Raw genomic sequence first — 21,991 nt, 5'->3', positions numbered from 1 at the left:
AAAAGAGCTGCTATAAATATTTTTGTACATGTGGGTCATTTTCCCATTTTTATGATCTCTTTGGGATACAGACCTAGAAGTGGTATTGCTGGGTCAAAGGGTATGCATGATTTTATGGCGCTTTGGGCATAGTTCCAAATGGCTCTCCAAAATGCTTGGATTATTTCACAACTCCACCAACAATGCATTAGTGTTCCAATTTTCCCACATCCTCTCCAACATTTACCATTGTCTTGTTTTGTCATGTTAGTCAGTCTAATAGGTGTGATGTGGTAGCTCAGTCATTTGGATTTGCATTTCTCTTTTCAATAGGGATTTAGAACATTTTTTTCATAGGACTTTAGATAGCTTTAGTTTCTTCCTCTGAAAACTGCCTATTCATATCCTTTGACCATTTATCAACTGGGGAATGACTTGTATTCTTATAAATTTGACTCAGTTCTCTATATATTTTAGAAATGAGGCCTTTATCAGAAACACTGGTTGTAAAAATTTTTTCCCAGTTTTTTACTTTCTTCCTAATCTTGGATGCATTTGACTTTGTGCAAAAACTTTTCAATTTAATGTAATCAAAATTACCCATTTTGCCTTTCATAATGTTCTCTATCTCTTGTTTGGTCATACATCCTTCCCTTCTCCTTAGTCCCTTCTCCGTAGATCTGAAAGGTAAACATTTTGTGCATATAAAAATAAGGACCTAAGTATTTAAAATTATCATACTCAAGTATAAGGTTAGTTACTTAACAGATCTGTTCAGAATAATGAAGTGTAAAATCCAAGTGGAAGAGGGATTCTTCCCAATCTGTGGCCCTCCAGATGCTCATCTTTGGATGATATCGTGTTAATTGCATCCAGGCCCAGAACATCCCAGGGCACCTTCACTGAGACCCATAAATAAAGAAAGGAAATCAGCCTACTAATCCATGTAGGAAAAACTAAATGGATAAAAATATACCTGTTGTCAGGGTCTAATGTACATTTGGAATGCTGGTCTCTATCAGAGACTCTATTCTCTATTTGAGAAATTGTGCAGGACTTTTACAATGTCTAAGATGCTCTCCAGCACAAAACCCCTTGTGAACGGTGTCTCAGACTTCAGAATTTAAAATGCCATACAAATCTTTTTTTTTTTTTGCTGAAATTTCCGAACTTACTACTTACTACCAAAACACAGGAATAGTTTACTGTCAGGTTGAGGTAAATCTGTTTTAAACTAACAGAATACCACAACTCTCTAATAAGACAAATCAGCCGTTAAGGAAAAGGAGAATAGCAGCATTTATTTTCTAGCAGCAAGAGCCTAGTGACTGAAATAACTTCTTAAAAAAAAAAAAAGACGTTAAAGTCAAAAGGGCTTCACATAGAATGAACGAAACAGGTTTCAATGCTTCTACAGCTGCTCCAGCTCTTCAGGCAGGGAGGCCTCATTTCAGCCGAGCCGTTTCTTCAGATGTAGGTTTTGTTTTCAGTTCAAAGAGTTCTTCTACTCGGGCCAGAACACTTTCTATCAAATCAAAGGTGAAAAGAGCTGAATGAAGAACCTAGAATGTCAAGAAAAATTAATGTTATTGACATAAAGACCTTTAAAAAACCCAATAACAACAAAACTACGAAAGAATGTACATTGCAGGTCAAGAGCTGGCTTTCCGAAACCTAAAAAGCTTAAGAAAAATCTTCATTCACCTGAAGTTGCATCTCAGGAGTCATGTTAGGAACATCAGGAATTTTCTCTCCACCAACTGTTACTGGGCAAGGATTTTTAGGATTATGAGATTCTGTAACAGAAGAAAACAGCTAACATTTGTCAGATTCAATTAAACTTATTACAGTAGCTACAGTTTCCACCGATAATTTCATATGCCACTTTTGTTATTCACTAGAAAATGTCTTCTTTTCAGTATTTAAATTATGAGCAAATTACCATGGCCTACTGATGTAATATTTGAAAGAAACCATTTGCTCAAATGAAATTAAGCAAAAGTTTTAATTAAATTCAAAATTAGAGTCCGTACAGCTGATATTGTATTTATTCATGCAAGTGATAATTTGCTGGTATATAACTGTTCTAAGTTTTTGGAAAATATGGAAAAGGATAGTTAAATTTGGGACTTGTTAGATGATCAGAACTGTAAAACTTGTCAATATAAAAAGAATAACTGACTACTTTAAAAGTATAGAAATATCTACTATTGTGAATATAAATGCCATTGTACAGATATTATAGAGACCATGCTGAAGGAATAATATTGTTAAAAGTGTTAACTTAAAATACTAGAAACCAGTTAGTTTTTAAGGTTTAATTTTATATTTTACATGGAAATAGGCAATATTCAAAGTATGGTGCTACTCAAATGTAAATGTATTGCTATTTGCTCATCAAAAAAGCACTAATAAAAAGGATTTTTGTCCTCCAGAAATAAGCACACACCTTGAGTTGTGCCACGTCTTTGTCGAACTTGAACAAGAACAAATATGAGGGAAGGGTAAGTGTGAATCAGCTTGTACAGCCATTGGGTTAAAAACAAGAAGTAGTTTAGTCATAGCTTAAAAAAAACTAGAAAGAATGAGAGATTTGGCTCCCTGTTGGCCTGAATTAAATATCTCCTGCACTTAAGTTCTTATCTTTGTTTGAATATAAAATTTTGTTTGAATCTGAGGTTCTAAAACAGGTAGTAAAAACAAGCAACAAACCTTGTCTGCTTTCTTTTTTGCTCTTAATTTCTGCTTCATAATGTGCCTTGGACATATTAAGTCCTGTGTGTAGTGGTTTTAAGAAATTTGTCTCAATATTCTTCCGTTCTGTCCATAATCCAGTCTGTTCAGAAGAATTAAGGAAATTAATTAATCATATACATTAATGCAATAAGTAATTTCAAGAATATAAACCAAAGCTATCCCAACCCCAAACCATCATTTTTAAATTATGCTTTTTGGTTTTTTTTTAATCACATTCACTTATGAATATATCCTATTCCTATCCAAGGAGCCTTCCCTTGTAACAAAGATTAAGAAAGAAAATCAAGTAGTTCAACAGAACCAATATAGCAACCATGTCTGACAGACTATGCAGTATGTAGGGTGCATTTGCCTAATTCATCTGAGATTCAGCTTTCTCATTGTTACAAAGCATTCAATATAATTTTATTGTTCTTTCTGTTTATACTTCAATTAAAAAAAAAAGCACTTAAGTGCCTCCTATGTGCCATGCACTGTGCTAAGCACAGGGGATACAAAAGAGGCAAAAGACAGTCCCTGCCCTCAAAAAGCTTACAGTCTAATGGAGGAGACAGCAAGTAAACAACAAAGCAAGCTATATACGGGATAAATAGGAAATAATTAAAAAAGGGAAAGCACCGAACTTAAGAGGGGTTGGGGAAGGCTTCCTGTAGAAGGTGGGATTTAACAGAAGCCAGGGAGTTCAGCAGTTGGAGCAGAAGAGGAAGAACATTCTAGGCATGGGGGACAGCCGGAGAAAATGCCCAGCGCCAAGAGATAGAGTGTCTTGTTCATGAAACAGCCAGGCCAGTGTCACTGGATCAGAGAGTAAATGTTGGGGAGTAAGACGTAAGCAGACCAGAAAGGTAGGAGAGGCTAGGTTATGAAGGGTTTTGGACACCAAACAGCATTTTGAATTTGCTTATGAAAGCAATAGGGAGCCACTGGAGTTTACTGAGAGGGTGGGTGGGTGGACAGGGTCAAACCTGTGTCTTAGTATATATAGTAGCTGAATGGAGGATGAATTGGAGTGGGGAGGCTTGAGGCAGGCACACCTCCCCCCACCCCCAACAGCTACTGCAATAGTCCAGGCATGAGGTGATGAGGGTCTGCACCAGACTGCAAGCAAACTGGAGAGACATTATAAAGGTGAAATCAACAGGTCTTAGCAACAGATTGGATGGGGAGGGGGGTGTGTGACATAGTGAGGAATTCAAGATGGACTTCCAGGCTGGAGCCTGGGGAACTCGGAGGGTGGCCTTGCTCACTATAGTAACAGGAAGGTAGCAGCGGGGAATTGTCCAGGGGGAAGATAATGAGTTCTATTTTGAACATGTCGAGTCTACTGGACATCCAGTATGAGATGACCAAATGGCAACTGGAGATGCAAGAGTGGAGCTCAGCAGAAAGACTGGAGTAGGATGGGGAGATTTGAAAAGCATCAGCATTGAGATGATAATTAAATCCATGGGAGGTGATGAGATCACCAAGTGAAGTGGTATAGAGGGAGAAGACCCAGGAGGGAGCCCTGAGGCACACTTAGGATTAGAGGGCACGACCTGGATGAGGATCCAGCAAAGGAGACAGAGAATGTAGGAGGAGAGGTAGGAGGAGAACCCGGAGCAAACCATTTTGTTTATTGGAGCTTTTGTGTATAGTTTTCCCAGTTCTGCTTCCTTACTGATTAACTTATTTAAGCCTTCTCATATTTCTCTGAACTCCGCACATTCACTGTTTCTTATGGTGCAACAATATTACATCAGATTGGTGCACCATGTCCTGTGTAAGTTGGATAGCTGTGTTTTTTACATCAATGATTACTCTCTTCCCTGTAGCTACAGGACAATCCACATGGTTGTACAGGTCTTGTCTTTTCCCTGTACACCAGACCCTGTAACTTCATGTTACCTATTTCCCTCACACTTCCAATGATTTCCCTTGCCCGAGGATTAGTTTCTGAGTCTCCCTCCATGCCAGTCAGTGAGCATTTATTAACTGCCTATATGCCAGCCACTGCTAGGTGCTAGGAATACAAAGATGAGAATGAAATTGTGCCTTCCCTGAAGGAGATTACATTCTACTGGAGGAGATGTGAACATAAGCAAACAGACACAAAATGAAGACCTGATCTTTTTTTCCAGGGAGGGGACTGCACGTGGAGGGGTCAGGAGAGGTTTCATGTAGATAGTAGCACATGAGAAGAATTTTTGAAGGAAACAGGGATTCTAAGAGGGGCCAAAGGGCAGCCAGCGCAACAGTGAAAAACAGCAAAAAGGTCATTTTGGCTGGACTGTATAGTATGGAAGGGGAGTAACATATAATAAGAAAAGGTTTGGTAAAGGTAGGCTTGGGCTAGGTTGTGAGAAGGCTTTAAAAGCTAAACAAAAATGTTTTTAAAACACTAAGTCTGTCTTTTGTTCTGGAAGATAGAGGAAGCCATTGGAGTTTCTTGAATGAGAGTGACATGGTCACACCTGCACTTTGGCAGCCGTGTGGAGGATGGATTGGAGAAGGGAGAGATGTAAGGCAGTAAGACCAGTTAGGAAATGATTGGAACAGTCCAGACAAGAGGCAAGGGCCTGAATTAATGAGTGTGTTGGTTGTCTGAGTGAGGAGAAGGGGACATATTTGAGTGAGAGATGTCGTGGAAGAGGAAACAAGATCTGGCAAATCAATGGCTATGTGGGACAAGTGAGAGCGAGGAGTGAAGGATGGCACCATGACTGCCAACATGGGTGACAGGAAGGATGGTGGCACCCTCAACTTAAATAGAAAAGTTTGGAAATGGGAAAGGTTTTGGAGATTTGTTTTTGACAGATTGAGTTTGAGATGCCTATGGAACATCCAGTTTGAAATATTAAAAAGGCAGATGGAAATCAAGACTGGAGTTCAGGATAGAGACTAGGGCTGAATAAATAGATTTGGGGATCATCTGCTTAGGTGATAATGAAACTCACTGAATTGATGAAGGCCCAAGTGAGTGTGGGAAGAAGACAGAAAAGGACCAAAGATAGAGCCTTAGGGACAACCAGTCAGGGGAGGATGCAGGAGAGTCAACAAAGGAGAATGAGAAGAAGCCATCAGATACGTAGAGCGAAAAGAATTTGTTATGAAAAACCACAGGGGAGAATATCAGGGAGGGGGCATGTTCAGTAATGTCACATTCTGCAGAGAATTAAAGAAGGCTGAGGAAATGAGAGAAAGCCATCAGACTGGGAAGTTAAAAGATGGTTGAAGAGAAAGACTCAAAGAATATGACCAAACAGTTCTCAAAAGAAGAATTGCAGAGTATCGATAACCACATGAATGCTCCAAATCACGAATAATAAATATAAATCAAAACAATCCTGAGATTTTCATCTCAAACCTCAAAAAACGACAATAGTCAATGTTGGAGGGGTTGGGGTAAGCTAAGCAAATTGATGCACTGTTGTTGAATTGGCACAACCATTTTGAAAATCAATGCAGAATTACGCAAATAAGTGACTAAAATATCCCCCCCCACCCCGACACAGAGATTCCATTTCTACACGAACTGATGCAGAGTGAAGTAAGCAAAGCCAAGAAAACAATATACACAATGATGGCAACCATGTAAATGGAAAGAACAGCCACACAAAACCAAAAGTGAAAGCTATATGATGATCCAAACCCTTCAGAAGAACCCATGCTTTTGAAGGCAGAGGCTCTTTCAGTTTTGTCATGGCATGATTTGAATGAGGACCTTTGGAAGGAGCTGGGGGTGTTTGGCTTGAGGAAGAAAAGACTTGGAGGGTGAGGGAAATGACTCCTCTTGTGAGGTACCTGAAGGAACGTCCTGTGGAAGAGGGATTTGACTTGGTCTGCTTGGGCCCAGAGAACAGAATGAGGGGTAATGAGTAGGAGAGGCACAGATGTCAGTGCATGTAAAAGAAAACCTCCCAACAATCAGAGCCATCCGGAAAGCCCAGGCTGCCCAGGGACCTGGCTGCAAGAGGGCGTCAGGCCAAGGATGGCTGACCGAGCCTCTGAACGACCAGCTTCATGTTCATGTCAAGGGCCTAGACGGCCCTTCCAACACTGGCTGTTCTGTGATTCTGCCTGTATGATTTGTATAGTTTGTATTCAGTTAATAGGACTCCAACTTCAGAACAAATCCCTTGTGTTTACTTTTCTTCACGCATACGTCCCTCTACCCCCGTTAAGAGGAAGTTCCTGGGAGGCACTTTTGTCTGCTTCCCACCATTAATAAATGCTTGTTGAAATGAATCATTCTAAATAATCTAGACAAGGGGATAGTTTTCCCTGAGCCACTTGAGAAATTACACTGTTCTGTGATCTAGTTTGTTTCCAATGAATTTATAATTATTTGCTCTTAAGTCCTAACACCTATCCATGGGTAGAAGAGATAGCTGAAGATTACGACTTATTAAAAATGAAATGTAAATATTTGTATATATATATGTGTGTGTATATATATGTGTGTGTGTATATATATGTGTGTGTATACATATATGTGTGTGTGTGTGTGTGTGTGTGTATATATATATACATATAATTTTTTTTTAAGGCCATTGGGGTTAAGTGACTTGCTCAGGGTCATACAACTAGTAAGTGTTAAGTGTTTGGTCTGAGGCTGGGTTTCACCTCAGAAATATTTGTATATTGATCATGTTAGATCAACGAATGTTTCATAAACTCCCCTACTGGCTGAAAAGATATGAAAACTGCAGAATTCTTGTATAAATACTTAATTTCACTCCTTCGAAAGGAAATAAAAGTAAAGTGCTACTATAAAGTTTTTCTGTTTAACCTAGCATGTATGAAAGCTTTTATTTACCATAAATGCAAAAATTTATTTCAGCACATAAATAAAAGTTATGGTTACTAAGTGAGGACGATATTCTAAATTTTCTTGAATTCTATGAATTCATAATATGGCAATTAAATAGCTCCCCCGGAAGAGCGTCCCCACCAGTGATACACTGGAACAGGTTTTAGTTATAGCTCATGAGCAGTATATCTCAACAGTCTTTTATTTTTAAATTAAAAATTTAGGTAAGCACATGTCTAAACTTAGAATAAGAAAAATGTGTTAAAGAGAAGTCAAGCTTCTGTTCAGCAGAATTCTACAAATCCTTCATATGATGCACAACAGTAATATTTTTGGAAATATGTAGGAGGAAAGTAGCTATGGAAATAAATATGGTTTCCCTCTGTCTTTGCATCAGACACCAAGACAAAAAGAAAAAAACCTTGAAACTTTCTCTCAATTCACATGACTAGAAAGGGTAATAACTGCCATTTTTAAAGTTTTGCTAATGCAAATTTAGAGGAACTATGGATTCTAATAATTTTACGTAAATGCATTTTGGTTTTAAACCCATTTCTGAGCCCATAAGTTTTCTATTTCCCAACTTTTCTGGAGCTGGCGCACACGAGCGAGTTTTTGATTCCCTGCTGTGTGTCTTAAGAGGGGGACCACAGAGCTTCCATGCAGCTCAAGGTCTCTCCAGAGCAAAAGGAAATACACCAAAGAAGAGGGCAGGTCATGGTAAGAAAGAGACAAGAGGGGATGGAGCACACTGCACGCATCTGCTCTGTCTCTATCTGTCTCTCTCCAAGATAGGTGCTATTATTATGCTCTTTTATATATACGAATATGCGCGTGCGTGCACACACACACACGCACACATATATGGCATAATAATAATAGCATCTACCTTGTAGGGTTGTTGAGAAGTTGAGACAATGTATGTAAAACACTTTCCAAACCTTAAAATGCTATGTAAATGTAAGCTATCATTATTTACTGTTAATATTATGAGCTAAAACATTTCCCAAGATAGTTCCTGAATCTGCAAGGAGGAAGGGACTCAGGCTCATTGGGCCCAAGAACAGAAATCCAGCCTGCTCTATCTCATCCATGCCATCCTCGGAGTGTGCACATGAATCACTGCGTCCATATATTAGCCAACAGCTGACGAATCAAAACTTCTCTCTTGTACAATCTGACAAATTTCTACAACTTGTCTGGCTAAGATAGACCCATTGATTAGCATGGTGCAGTGGAAGGAGTGCTAGCCTGGAAGAGTGCTCGGATTCGAATCCCGGCACTGTCACTTACCCGCCGTGTGACTGGTGTGACCAGGGAGGAAAAGGAGGTGGAGAAGAGGCAACAAGAAGATACTGGAAAGAACTCTGGCTCTGGAGTCAGAGGACCTGGGTTCGAATCCCACCTCCCATGCTTTTTCCTCATGTGACCTTGGGCAAGTCACAACTTCTTTCTCTGGGGAAAGGGTTGGATTAGATGGCTTCTGAGGTCTTTCTCAGCTCTATGTCTATCATCCACTGACTTGGGCTCAGAAAGAAGGAAACTGCATAGGAATTTGAGAGAGGTATGGACTAGTAAAGATGACCAGAGACTGAACTGAGAAAGGATAAATTTGGGAGAAAGCGAGGAATAGTTGAAGAACACTCTCCAGGCCCAAATGCTGTTTCAAATTCAGTTCCTTAGCTTCTTTGAGGAAAAGCTGCAGGAGACGGAACCGGATGAAGGAGAATGGACCGAAAAAGCGAGATTCGGAAAGGAAAAGGAGAAGGCAGTTGGCAAGACAAATCCAAGTAAGTAAGAAAAGGCCAGCAGAACAGCTGGAGGGTAGAAGCAGGCAGGCAGTGGACTGGGGAGTGCAGCTAACTGGTGAATCAGAGAGGAGGCTGGCGTGAGGAAGAGCAGTAAGAGGGAAGTAACTGGAGAGTTGTTGAGAGGAAAGAAAACAAGGCTTCTGAATCCGGGGGTCACAAACTTGGGTTTTTTAAATATTTTTTATAACTCGTATCTCAATAGCATTGGTTTCCTTTGTAATCCTATATATTTTATGCATTTAAAAACACCATTCTGAGAAGGGTCCATAGGCTTCATTAGGCTGATGAAAGGGTCCAAAGTTAAGAACCCTTTAAAGAAAACTGGGTTGGGTCCTCAAGTTATTAGAAGGTAATAATTGGCTGTTAAAAAAGAGTTTTAACATACATAAGGTTAAAGTGCAAACACCCAAAAGTCATTCCAAAAAAGGAAAGCTGAAAATCTCAACCAGTATGGAAGGCAGGGGAGATTTTGTGGTGCCTTGCGCCGTGCTGTGTTTCTCTTTCTGCCACAGCTCAGGGATGATCTGGGTAGGCTGCTCTCCCTCCTAGAGGAGAATGCCTGCCCCTCCACATTCCGGGTTGTGAGGGGCAGCCCGGGCTTCCTGGAGCAAACGCAAGACCTGACACTCGTCTAGCCAGAGGGTGGTTTGTGGAAGAGGGTGACACAGAGGAGAAAGAGAAGGAAAAGGCCACCCACACACTAAAAGCTTAAAACACTCCCCCTCCCCAGATTTAAGTCACTTCCTGAAGAAGAACGAGACGAATGCTCTGAGGAGAAAGCAGCTGCTGGCCATCCCAAGAAGGATCCAGTGCAGCTGAGGAGCCATCAGGTGAAAGGTCACCTAGTGAGCAGTGATGGCTGGTGCGCCTCAGCTTAGGACCACTGAGGCAGCTCTCAGGCTACCAGACAACAAGGAGGGGGGGGTTTCTTCCCGAGGCATACATGCAAGATATAGCTAAGAATCTCCTAAGACTTCTCAAAGCAGACGACTACTTCTCACTTCTGGTGTTTTATAAGGGCACAAATAATAGTGCCAGAGGGAACCTGTAAATCATTGCCGAAGATTACCAGGCCTTGGGCAAAGCCACTAAAAACCACGCAGGTACACGTTGTTTTTCTCACTGTTACTCACTAAAGAGAAAAGAGAAACATTGACATGGGAAGTGAATGGAGGGCTCGTGAAGGTACCGTCCGATACCAGAATTTGGATTTCTGGACCTTAGATAAAACAGAAGGACGACAGATTCCTGGTCAGTGATGAGGTACATCTGACAAAGGCTGGTAAGAATGCTGGAGGCCTGGTGAATCTAACAAAAGGGCTTTAAACTAAACAGGATGGGGGCCAGGGAAGACGGCCTATGGATAAACCAGATGGCCTAAATACCACAGAGCACAGGACAATGACGGAACCACAAGAGCAGCAGAGAGACTCGGAACTTCATGGGAGACAAAACCCAAATCAGACGGCTGGCCTCAAAGGCAGATATACAAACGCCCCAAATCAGGCCAGAACCAGGAGGAACCAGAGATCTCCACAGGAGGCAAATTCGACCTCAGCATCCACTGCGTACATAAGAGGATGCGGGCTAACAGAGCAGGACGGACTCTAGTTTGGATTTTCTGAGTATTCTCATGTTCCCTAAAAGGGTGCACGGCATATAGGATGACTCTTATGATTATTTCATGACTAATCATGGAAGAACTGAAGTGTGGGAGAACGTATGGGTGAAAGCTTAGGCAAAGCAGCGTAAAGAGCAGAACAAAAACCAGATACGCCACATGTGGGAGGGAAGAGTAGGGAGGTGGGGGGGGGGAAGCCAACGCAATCACTCGTCCTGAAGAAATGAAACTATAAGGGCAGCATATAAGCTCCGTCCTTTTTAGAATACAAAGTTACCCGGGAACAATTTAATTTGATAATCTAAGAAAGGATGAAAAAAATCCTCCACAGCCTTACTAAAATTGAAAGCGGGAACAACTGACCTATACACTAGTCACACAGCCCTTTTCAAAGGAAATGAGCATTTTTAAAACTTGGAGAGTGATTTCATAAGCACATGTACATGAATCTCCGAGGCATAAGAGTCATCAATCAGAAGTTAACCTAAGACTTGTTGATTCAGAATGTTGGATTCTCTTCAGGAATGCAAATCCTAGTTTTTCTGGTTATAGAATAAAGATGATGATGATGATGACAGCTACCATTTAGATGGCACTTTAAGGTTGGCAAAGCACTTTACATATGCTATCTCACTGGATCTTCACAACAACCTTGCGGTTCTCAGGTGCTACTATTATCTCCATTTTACAGAGAAGAAAACTGAGGCCCAGAGAAGTTAAGGGTTAACCAAGGGCCATTTTCTGCTAGAAAGTATCTGAGGCAGAATTCAAACCTAGTCTTCTTGATGCAAAGTGTAGTGCTCTATCCATTATACCCTGTGTTGTTAAGGAGGAAAAAACTTTGTAAACTCTAATTATAATAACTACGAGATGGAATGTGAGACTAGTCTCTGACATCAGACCTAATTTAGAAGCTAGAGTTTAATTTCTCATTTCTGAAGTTCTGGGGCAGCAGATCAAGTGAAAGCATAGTCAAGGAAAGACAGATGTGCAGCTGGGTGTCTGCCCCCTTGTACCTCCCTGAATCTACCACGGCCAGTGAAGAAGGAAAAGTGACAGGTCCTCTTTTTCCCTACTAAAGTCCATCAACCTCTAACCCTCACTTAAAGAAACTCTCTTTATGTCAAGATCTACCAAGTATTTCTTTCATTGTTTCTAAAAAAGATTCTTAACGCCATCCCGTGAATCAGAGAGTCGTAGCCAACAGAGGTGACACATACATGGAGCTGTGTATGAGACTACAGTGGGTGGCAAGGGCGGAGGAGATAAAAAAGCAAACATAATTTTGCTTTCTGACACACCTCCCTCAAATCATTTTCTATTTATTGAGTCCTTTAACAATGCACACCTTAAAAAAAAAACCACAAAAAGCCCCCTTTGGCTTCCTACGTTAACCAGAAGGTGCTATTAATGCAATCAGCTTTTGTACTGTGGATGAAAATCTGAGGTGGGCATTCATGACAAAGTCACTTAAAAACTTCACAAGGTTTTCATTTAAGGTAGGAAAAATGGAATAATAGATAAAAAGACCTAGTTATTTCCTAGCATACGCAACTCCAAAAGATGAAATCATGGGTCAGCAACCATGCATCAGCCTTATTTCCACAGCAAGACTGAATAGGCCCCACGGTGCCTGTGGAAAATCCACTGGAGAAAAGAAAAAAGCAGGCAAGAGAAAGGAAAGGCAAGAGGGAGTGGCAGTATCACCAGCAACGACCGCCTGGTGGCACGGCACCAACTGCGTCAGCGCTCTGAGGTACTGGTCAGGCCCCTCCACCTCTGTGAAACCCTCAGGCAAAAGCATTCTCTAACCCCTCAAATTTTCTGAATCTCTTCCTTACTCTTATTCCCATAGCCCTTACTATGTATACAAGTACACGCTACACAGACCCTCAAGAGATTATAGAGCGACCACAGAGCTTTTTGTCTCTGAATCTCTAGCATTTAGCTCCATTCTTTACACAAAAGTGGTGCTTAGTAAATAAATGGTTATCGAATTGCATTAACCTGAGTAATTGACTAAAAACCTTAGAAATCTCCCCTCTCGGCAGAATGAATAGTTTACTTACGTGATTGTCACTTTCATTGTCCTTGATAACCAGATACCTCAGTAAATTTAATGAAGCCATAATCCTGGAAAATTAAAATATGCAATCAACAGCAATTTCAACAAACAAACTAGATGAAATTTCTACATTATACATTTAACAATTGCATAATAATTAGCAATTATACCATTCAAAAGACATTTAGGCTAGGAATAGCCTACTTCTTATTTTCTTTATATAACTTCATCAAACAAAGTTGTGTTATTTTGTCAGTCTTTTCAGACATTAGAACGTCATCTCTTGTTTCCCAAATTTTAAAAATTGTTTTATCGACACTATCCTTGTTCCAAAGGGACACCTAATCTTTTGATAAGCTGTAATCGAAGATACCCTAAATCAGGAGCCAGTGGCTAAAAGAAGCTGAAGGCCCCGTGCTTTGGGAAACCTGGTGCGGTTTTTTGACACGTGTGTTCTTCCTACATAAAAATATGTACACACATACATATATTTTCTTTACATCTGATGAATTCCAAGACAAAATACCAGTGTAGCTGACTTAATAGACAAATTCACTTCTCATCTCTGTGAGCACAAGAAAACAGACGGAGGAACCATTCATACTCTCTACTCGATTTGTTGTTCCCGTGTCAAAGTAGGTTTTAAGCCATCTTTTGAAGTGTGTCTGAAGCAGCAGATGTGCTCTGGCAGAATGAGCACAGAATGGCCTTGGAACCAGGAAGGCTCAGGTTCAGGTCGTCCCTGGGGTCCCTCCTGGTTGTGTAACCCTCCAGGCAACCCACTCAGACTCTAAACTTCAGAGAAGGGACTGATCCATACCAATAAGAGTCCTTTCATTCTATTAGAGGAGTCACAGGCCCAGGGCCTCTGCAGCCCTCCTTCTCCCCCTCTCTGCTGAGAGTCTCTCCTCTTATTCCCCCCCCTCAAATTAGAGTCCATACACTAGAGCTCCGTCTTCTCTTTTCCTCCTCATCTCATCCTCCACCTTCTTGCCAAGGCAGTCTCCTCAACATGCACCCTGGGTCTCATCCCCTCCTGTCTTTTTCAGCATCCTCATCTCTCCCTATGACCTGGCTCCTTTTCTGTTGCCTACACACATGCCTGTGTCTCTGCCATCCTTGAAAAACCCTCACCTGACACTAGCATCTGCGCCACTCTCCTCGTTCTGTCTCTCCTTCCACTCTTAGCTAAACTTCTGGAGAAAGCCTTCCATATTGAGTCCCTCCGCTTCCTCTCCTGTCTTCCACGACCTCTGCAATCTGGCTTCCAACTCATCATTCAAGCAAAACTGCTCTCTCCAAGGTCAACGATGATTTCTTGACAAATCTAACAGGCTTTTCCCAATCCTCATCTTTCTTGACCTTTCTATAGCCTTTGACACTGGTGATCACCCTCCTCTTTTGTTTTTTTTGTGACAGTTTTCTCCTGGTTCTCCTTCTACATGTCCAACTGCTCCTTCTCAGTATTCTTTGCTGGATCTTCATCCAGGCCATGTCCACTAACCATGGGTGTCTCCCAAGAGTCTGTCCTGACCCCTCTTCTCTGCTCTATACTATCTCACTTGATGACCCCATCATCTACCATGGATTCAATGATCATCCCTATGTACATGATTCCCAGATCTATTTATCTGGCTCTATTCTCTCTTTTGAGCTACAGTCTCTCATCACCAACTGCCCTTTGGCCACGGTGTGGGCACCTCTGATACAACATATTCAAACAACTAATTATCTTTCCCCTCAGACTCTCCCCTCTTCCTAAGTTTCTTATTAGTGTTGAGGACCCCAACATTATCTCAGTTACCTAGGTTTACAATGTAGATGTCACCTTCCACTCCTCACTCATGCCCACCCTACATATCTAATACATTTTCAAGCCTTGTTGTTTCTAACTTCATGTCTCTCATGCAAGTCTCTCTTTTTCTCTCTCTCTCCTCACACAGCCAGACAGCTGGTGCAGGCCCTCACCCTTTCACATCTGGACTACTGCAATACCCTTCTGGTTGGTTTCCCTGCCTCAAGTCTCTCCCCACTGCAGCCCATCCTCCACTCAGCTCTCAAATTGATCTTCCTAAAGCACAGATCTGACCACGTCATCCCGCTGGTCACTCTAGTGGCTCCCTATCACCTCCAGGATCAAAGACAACATTCTCTGTTTGGCCTCTAAAGTCCTTCCTCCCTTTCTAGGCTTCTTGCTCCTAAGTCCCCTCTATGCACTCTCTTTGCCAGTGACACCAACCTCCCTGCCGTTCTTGGCCCTCGGCACCATCTTCTGACTCTGAGCCTTCTAACTGGTCATCCCTCACGCTTAGAATGTTGTCTCTCTTCATCTCTAGCTCTTGCTTCTCCTTACACTTACATTCCATATAACGTGTATGTACATAGTTATTTGTATATATATATAGTATGTACATAGTTCTCTCTCTCATTAGATGGTGAGTTCCTTGAGGGCAGGAACTGCTTTTGCCTTTCTTTGTATTCACGGCACAACTCCTGGAAGGTAGCAGTAAGTCCTTAAGAAATGCTGTTTGACTGACTATTACCTCTATCTCACTGAGGGTAACACATATTACTAATTTACTTTGTAAAATACCAACACACTTCATTTCGAGGGTACAAAATAAATGAAATGAGTTGTTAGTTTCCTTTCTATCTCCTTTGATAGTGAGTGTTAATAGTGCCTGATGGCAGAAGGATGTACCAAGTGGTTTCTAAAGATCCATTCCTTGTTTTGACCTTTTTTTCATTTTAGGTTCTCTTGTAAACCTTTCCTCTCCAACCTTTAAATCCTTAGGATCAATTCAATTAGAAAGATATGAACAAACGAAATAGGGTAGCAAAGATTATATAGTAAATCATAAGGATGGGTATCCTGCCAATAAGATATCCTCACTAATTTTACATTTTGTGCTCCTGTTGGGGCTCTGGCCAATAATCTCTATAACACTAAATGTGCCATAGGAAAAAAAAAAAACATGTAAAGCTCAGTGGGGGGGGAAGGAATACACTCTCCCAAGAGTTTCTGATTAAAGACAAGAGCAGGCGTGGGGAACCTGTGGCCCTAAAGCCACATGTGGCCTTATTTGTTCTGTAAAATTTGGACTCAGTCAAAAGGCCGCACCAAGATTTAGAAGGCCACGTGTCCTTAAGGCCACAGGTTCCTTCCCCTGGTCTAGAGCCAAACACATACCTGGTCTACATATGGAGCCTCATGTGCAGTCACAAGCACAGATGAGTGGTTAGGCCATATAAGGTGCAGAGGAAATTGCACATGTCATAGAAGAAGCATAAAAGCACAGTTCCTTCTTATAGGAACAATATTATTTCAGATTATTCTTAAAATATAAATTGGTAAAAGCAACATGTTTTAATCAGAAAGCTAAGAAAAATCTCGGTAGAATTCAACCAAGCAAGCCGCAAGCCCCAAGCCACAGGAAGCAAGCTTTACTGGACTCTGTTCCCTAAATCTGGAATTTACTTTTTCATCTTAAGCTACTCCGTGTTTGAATTCCTGATCTGGGTCACTCACCTATCGGAATTCTGGAGCAGGTCTGTCTCTGCTCCTTCAGGAAGCGTGAGCACCAAGTCAAGAAGTGAGATCAGCTGGGGTCCTGTAAACCACTTCCTGTCCTCTGTTCTCTACAAAGCAACAGAAAAATGGGGACTGGACAAAGAATTTAAGTAAAACCTTCAAACTTTGTTTTTTTCTATACATCACTCAACACTCTAAAAACAAGTAGTTTACAAGGATACCTCTGCTTTGAGTAAACATGAAAAGTCAGGTTTACAAAAATATTTCTTTATTAAGTTCCCCAGTATGATCAAATTTATGAAAATTCAATTTATTCACAATTTCCCAGTGACTTGTCTACTGCAGTGAGGAAAAACAGCATAAACAATTCGGGAAGAAGACCAGAATTACTGCTAGACAATGATTTTGTTTCTCTCCCTAACCCTAATGCCACCCATCGCCGGCATTACACAGTGCTAGCGAGCAGATTGTTTCTTTAAAGAAATAATATATTTTCATCCACGACACTTCTTCTGGACTACAATTGCTAGCCCCCTCCCCCAGGAAGAGGGAGCCCTGTTGGTTCAGGGTATGAGGAACAAATGAGCCGACTTAAGTAAAGCACTTTGCAAACCTCACAGCACTACGTAGAGACTATTATCATAATCATCACCATTATCAAACAGAATTATAGCAGATGGATTCCTGGAAGCTTTTGTTAAATACAAAAATACGTGACACAGACAAGGTTCAGTGCTGGCAATTTTGAAGCCCCCATGCCATGTGAACAGCAGATAAAGGTTAAATCTCTAAGTGGGGTGGACCCACTGGGATAAGAAGGGTCTGGATGGGTGGCAATCTGCACCAAGGGAGGGAGGGAGCACTTCTTCTCTGAGGTCACAGAAGGCAGAAGAACAAGATACTTTCCAAATCCATGAAGGCTCCTTTATTTTTTTAAAATCATAGGCAAAGCTCGTAATCAAGATAAAAAACAACCTATTAAGCTAGAAAAAATAAGCAGGGCCCAAACTCTGTCTACTGTGATTTTTGCACATTAGCCACACCACCTGCAAAGTAAACTAAGCTGATGCCAAAGACGCTTTTGCTCGGCTGTGCTCTTACCTTTAATGAGGCATCCACTTGATTTTTAATATTTTGAATGACATAGCCTTCCACACCTGCATGGTTACTTGTCTTCAACAAACACCTTGAAAACAAAATCAAGACATGTGATATGTGGTCCTAGAATTTCTCCTGATTAGCTGATGATCGATATTTAACACATGCCCAGAGCTTTGTTTTTAGGAATAAGAAATCCCAAGTGATCTTGAAGAGCCACAGTCATTAATCAGTTAAATGGCTAATTAATCAGTTAATTAAAGTTAATCCTGCACCTGACAAGGTGAGCTGACATTTGGCCACACACCAAAACTCTGTATTAAACTGGAACCTGCTTGTCTTACTATGCCAAGGAGGAGGGTCCTGCAGCAGGGCCACAAACACCCACAAGCCCCAGGTCCCGAGCAAAGGAGACCTCAGCTTCAAACATCCATCCTACCCCGCCTCCTTGAGACGCCCCACAGCAGAAAGTAAAAATAATGCTTCAAACTCCCGTGTTTACCAAGTGCTAAGTCTTTAACGCTTTTAGGTAACACATTCTGATAGTATTTACCTATTTCATTAGAATAACAGCTTACATTTATGTAGTGATTTGTGGACACCAAGTACTTTGTACAGACATTCTCTCATTCGGGAGGCGGGATAGAATAGTGGCGAGTGCCCTGGAGTTGGGGTCAGGAAGCCGTGGGTTCAAATCCCACTTCTAATTCTTGCCTGACTATAGATCAATCACTTTAACCTCTCACCCCCAGTTTCTTCATCATTTAAATGGGGATGAATAAGGCCCAGAGTCCTAAGTTGTCAGTAGGCTTTTGTGAGACCCAAATGAGCCAACGTGTGTAAAATCCTCTGTGGGTGTGACTGTGCTAGATAAACCCCAGCTGTCAGTACTGACGCCTGGGGTCCAAGACTTTTGAAGGGGGTCTGTGGGTCAACACTGTTTTCATAATAACACTAAAACATGACTTGCCAATTAAAATTCTCTTCCCATTTCCAACTACCTATCTGTGTGAGGCTAGATTTGCTTCACTGAGGCACAAGGAGGGTACCACAGTACCAAGAGTGCTGGGACTGGAGTCAGCGAGGCCTGAGTTCAAATCTGACCTCAGACACTTTCTGGCTGCGCAATGCTGGGCAAGACCTCTGCCTGCCTCAGTTTTCTCACTTGTAAAATGAGGATCATAACAGCACCAACCTGACAGGGTTGTGTGAGGACCAAATGAGATAATATTTGCAAAGCACTTAGCACAGTGTCCAGCCCACAGTAGGTGCTCTATAAATGCTCCTCCCCTTTCCTTCTCCTTCCCTCTATATACTTCAACCAAAACATCACAAAAAACTGAAGGCAGAAGTAGATTTGAGAATTCAACTGTCTTCTATTAAGCCAGATGGTAAATAAATTAGCAAAAGTATGTAAAACACAGATTGCATGCCATCTTGGGGAAGGGAAGGATAGAGGGAGGAAAAAATTTGGAACTCAAAATCTTATAAAAGTGAATGTTGAAAACTATCTTTATGTGTAATTGGAAAAAATAAAATACAATTAAGTGGAAAAAATACGTAAAACAACTTAGGACTCTGGGCCTTATTCATCCCCATTTAAACGATGAATAAACTGGGGTGAGAGGTTAAAGTGATTGATCTATAGTTAGTTTATATGAACATGTGTAATTGGCTTATTAGTGTTATTTTTTTTTTTTTGCTTTTTGGTGAGGCAATCAGGGTTAAGTGACTTGCCCAGGGTCACACAGCTAGTAAGTGTCAAGTGTTTGAGGTCACATTTGAATTCAGGTCCTCCTGCCTCCATGGCCCGAGCTCTATTCACTGAGCCACCTAGCTGCCCCTATTATCAGCGTAATTTTAAATTGATCTGTTTTAATAACTAATACAGTAAGTATCAAGATATAGCCCACAAACAAAAGTTCTTTGGGGTCCTCAATACTTTTTGTGAATGTAAAAGGGTCCTGAAGGGGCAGCTAGGTGGCGCAGTGGACAGAGCTCTGGCCTTGGAGTCAAGGGGACCTGAGCTCAAAGCTGGCCTCAGACACTTGACACTTACTAGCTGTGTGACCCTGGGCAAGTCACTTCACCTCGATTGCCTTACCAAAAAGCAAAAAACAAAAGCAAAAACAAACAAGCAAAAAAGGGTCCTGAAAACAAAATACTTTAGAACCATGGGTTTCAAGTTTAAAATTTCAACAGCTGATGATCCAGAAGCTAAGGAAGGCCACGAGACTTGCCCACGATGGCCTGACTCTGGAGTCAGGACACAAACCACCCAGTCTTCTGACACCCAACTATTCCTCTACCACATCATCTCAACAGCTGCTCTTCATTCACTTTGGCCTCTCTAGGAGACTGGGTGGCTTTGGGGTTTTTTGCCCCTCCAAAAAACTAAAAGGATCAGTAACTTCTGAGGGTCTTTATTCATTCGCAAATGTGAATTATCATAAGACATTAAGTCCTTCCAAGAGCCCAGGGCATCATAGAAAAACTTAATTCTATTCATTTTAATTTAAATGTTTATTTCATATTGCCTCCTAATTCTCTGAAAATTAATAATTCATATTTCATGTATATGCGCACACACAGAGCCTTATTTATGAAGTAAATCTCTTTTAACTGGAAGGAATGAGGCCATCCTATCTCTATCTCTGAAAGACTATACCAGTCGAAGACTTCTACAAACAGGTGACCTTTCTGGAGAATACAATTTCACTGCCATTCTGTCACATCATGCCAGCCACTGAAGGACAGCCACTCATTATGTTGAGTCATACCTAAATAATATATTTTTGCCTTGTGAATCCAGCTTGTCTATATACAGCTGCAGCACTTTTAAACCTTTTTTCCTCTAAAAAAAAAAGCAAATAACATGGTTAGATTAGAGAAAAGAATGCAACATTACTTAAATTTAGTCTCTGTAACTGAATGTTATTAATCATGGAATGCTTACATACCAAAGTCTCAATGGGGCAGAAGGTCATTACTTTCACCAGCTTCTGCAAATAAAAATTTAAAAACATCAAATGATCAATGGCCAGCACTCAGCACTAAACATTATGAAAGAAATGAAGATGAGAGAATCACAAGTTAAGGTAGTTGTTTCTCACAGGCCCACTCCATTGGACAGAGTGGAAAAAGCTGATAACAATTAGTAATATTTCCTATGATACAAACCAAGGGAGAAAAATGCATAAAAGCAGGAATTACAGAGAAAATGTGAGCACTGATATGTTATGTCCAGGGTGGTCAGAGAACTCAGATTACAGAAATGAACAAAAATAATGATGCAGATTTTAAAAGAAAATCACCTGGCTGGTACTTCTTAGGCTTTGGCTCCTCTCTATAAAATGGGGATTGAGAGAGAGGCAGCCTGCCATGGTGGAGAGAGCACTGGACCTGAAGTCAAAAGAACCTGGGATCAAATCCCACCTCTAACACTTAGGAGCTATGTGACCATAAGCTAGCAGCTTAACCTCCTCATCTGTAACATTGAGGTAGTGGTCACCTCACAGGGTTGTTGTCACCATACAATGGATCAAGTAGGAAAAGTCCTTTGAAGACTTTAAAATCCTTTGTAAATGTTTTTATTATTCATCATTATTGTTATTATTGAATCTGGTTACATATGGAGTTAGAATTTATACCAGCATCCCCCCCAAAAGTCCTCAAGCATTTAAAAATTGCAATGAAAGAGTGAAACTCCAACTTTAAAATACGTGTGAGTACATGTGTGTGTGCCTGAAACAAGTCCGGTTCATTCAGCCAACCACATAGCCCAGACTCAAAGCCCTTCACAAGGCAAATAGATACTATTGAGGTATCAATCAGACATAATGGATTGCTATCCACTTTCATGGCAGATAACTTTTGACAGCCAGTTATGTGATGGAATATGGATATAGGTAGAATAGAAAAACAGATATGATATATATACATGAACATATTTTCTATCTATTATATCCTGACTGTATGACCCTGGGCAGGTCACTGAATGTCTGAGTGCTCTAGGGAGCAGTCCATGCAGCGTGGGCTGCATCCCAAGCATGAGTCAGAACCAGATTAAAATGTAATTGGGAAATGTTTAACAAATTAGTAAAACTATAACCCAACATCAATAATGTTAATTTGTGGTTTTCTAAGTCAATGTGCAGCTGATGGGGATCCTTTCTACTGCAGTTTGATAGCACTGCTCTAGGCAACAGTCCACACTACAAGCAGCAGAGCTGACCTCCGTGAAGGGAGTTTCTCACCTAGAATTCACTACAGTAATGAAATACCAGCCCTATCCCTCTACATCTTCTATCTCTATGTGAAATTTTACTTGGCATTC

At 41.1% G+C, this 21,991-nt stretch overlaps 1 protein-coding gene across 3 annotated transcripts in view; it reads right to left on the bottom strand.

The window, feature by feature from the left end:
- Positions 1–1,254: 1,254 nt before the first annotated feature.
- GLMN (glomulin, FKBP associated protein) overlaps positions 1,255–21,991 on the bottom strand; it is a 44,841-nt gene continuing 24,104 nt past the window's right edge. For all 3 annotated transcript variants that reach the window (XM_027838235.1, XM_027838237.1, XM_027838236.1), the window contains 8 exons: positions 20,616–20,657; positions 20,436–20,509; positions 17,659–17,743; positions 16,555–16,664; positions 13,030–13,093; positions 2,692–2,815; positions 1,684–1,775; positions 1,255–1,541 (listed from right to left, as the gene is read on the bottom strand). In XM_027838235.1, the coding sequence (XP_027694036.1) occupies positions 1,425–1,541; positions 1,684–1,775; positions 2,692–2,815; positions 13,030–13,093; positions 16,555–16,664; positions 17,659–17,743; positions 20,436–20,509; positions 20,616–20,657 (708 nt within the window). In that variant the 3' untranslated portion in view covers positions 1,255–1,424. The remainder of the gene's footprint in view (positions 1,542–1,683; positions 1,776–2,691; positions 2,816–13,029; positions 13,094–16,554; positions 16,665–17,658; positions 17,744–20,435; positions 20,510–20,615; positions 20,658–21,991) is intronic.

Source organism: Vombatus ursinus, unplaced genomic scaffold, assembly GCF_900497805.2.
Source record: "Vombatus ursinus unplaced genomic scaffold, bare-nosed wombat genome assembly UNPS02014825.1, whole genome shotgun sequence".
Taxonomy (NCBI): Eukaryota; Metazoa; Chordata; class Mammalia; order Diprotodontia; family Vombatidae; genus Vombatus; species Vombatus ursinus.
This window is presented reverse-complemented; position numbering and strand designations above follow the sequence as displayed.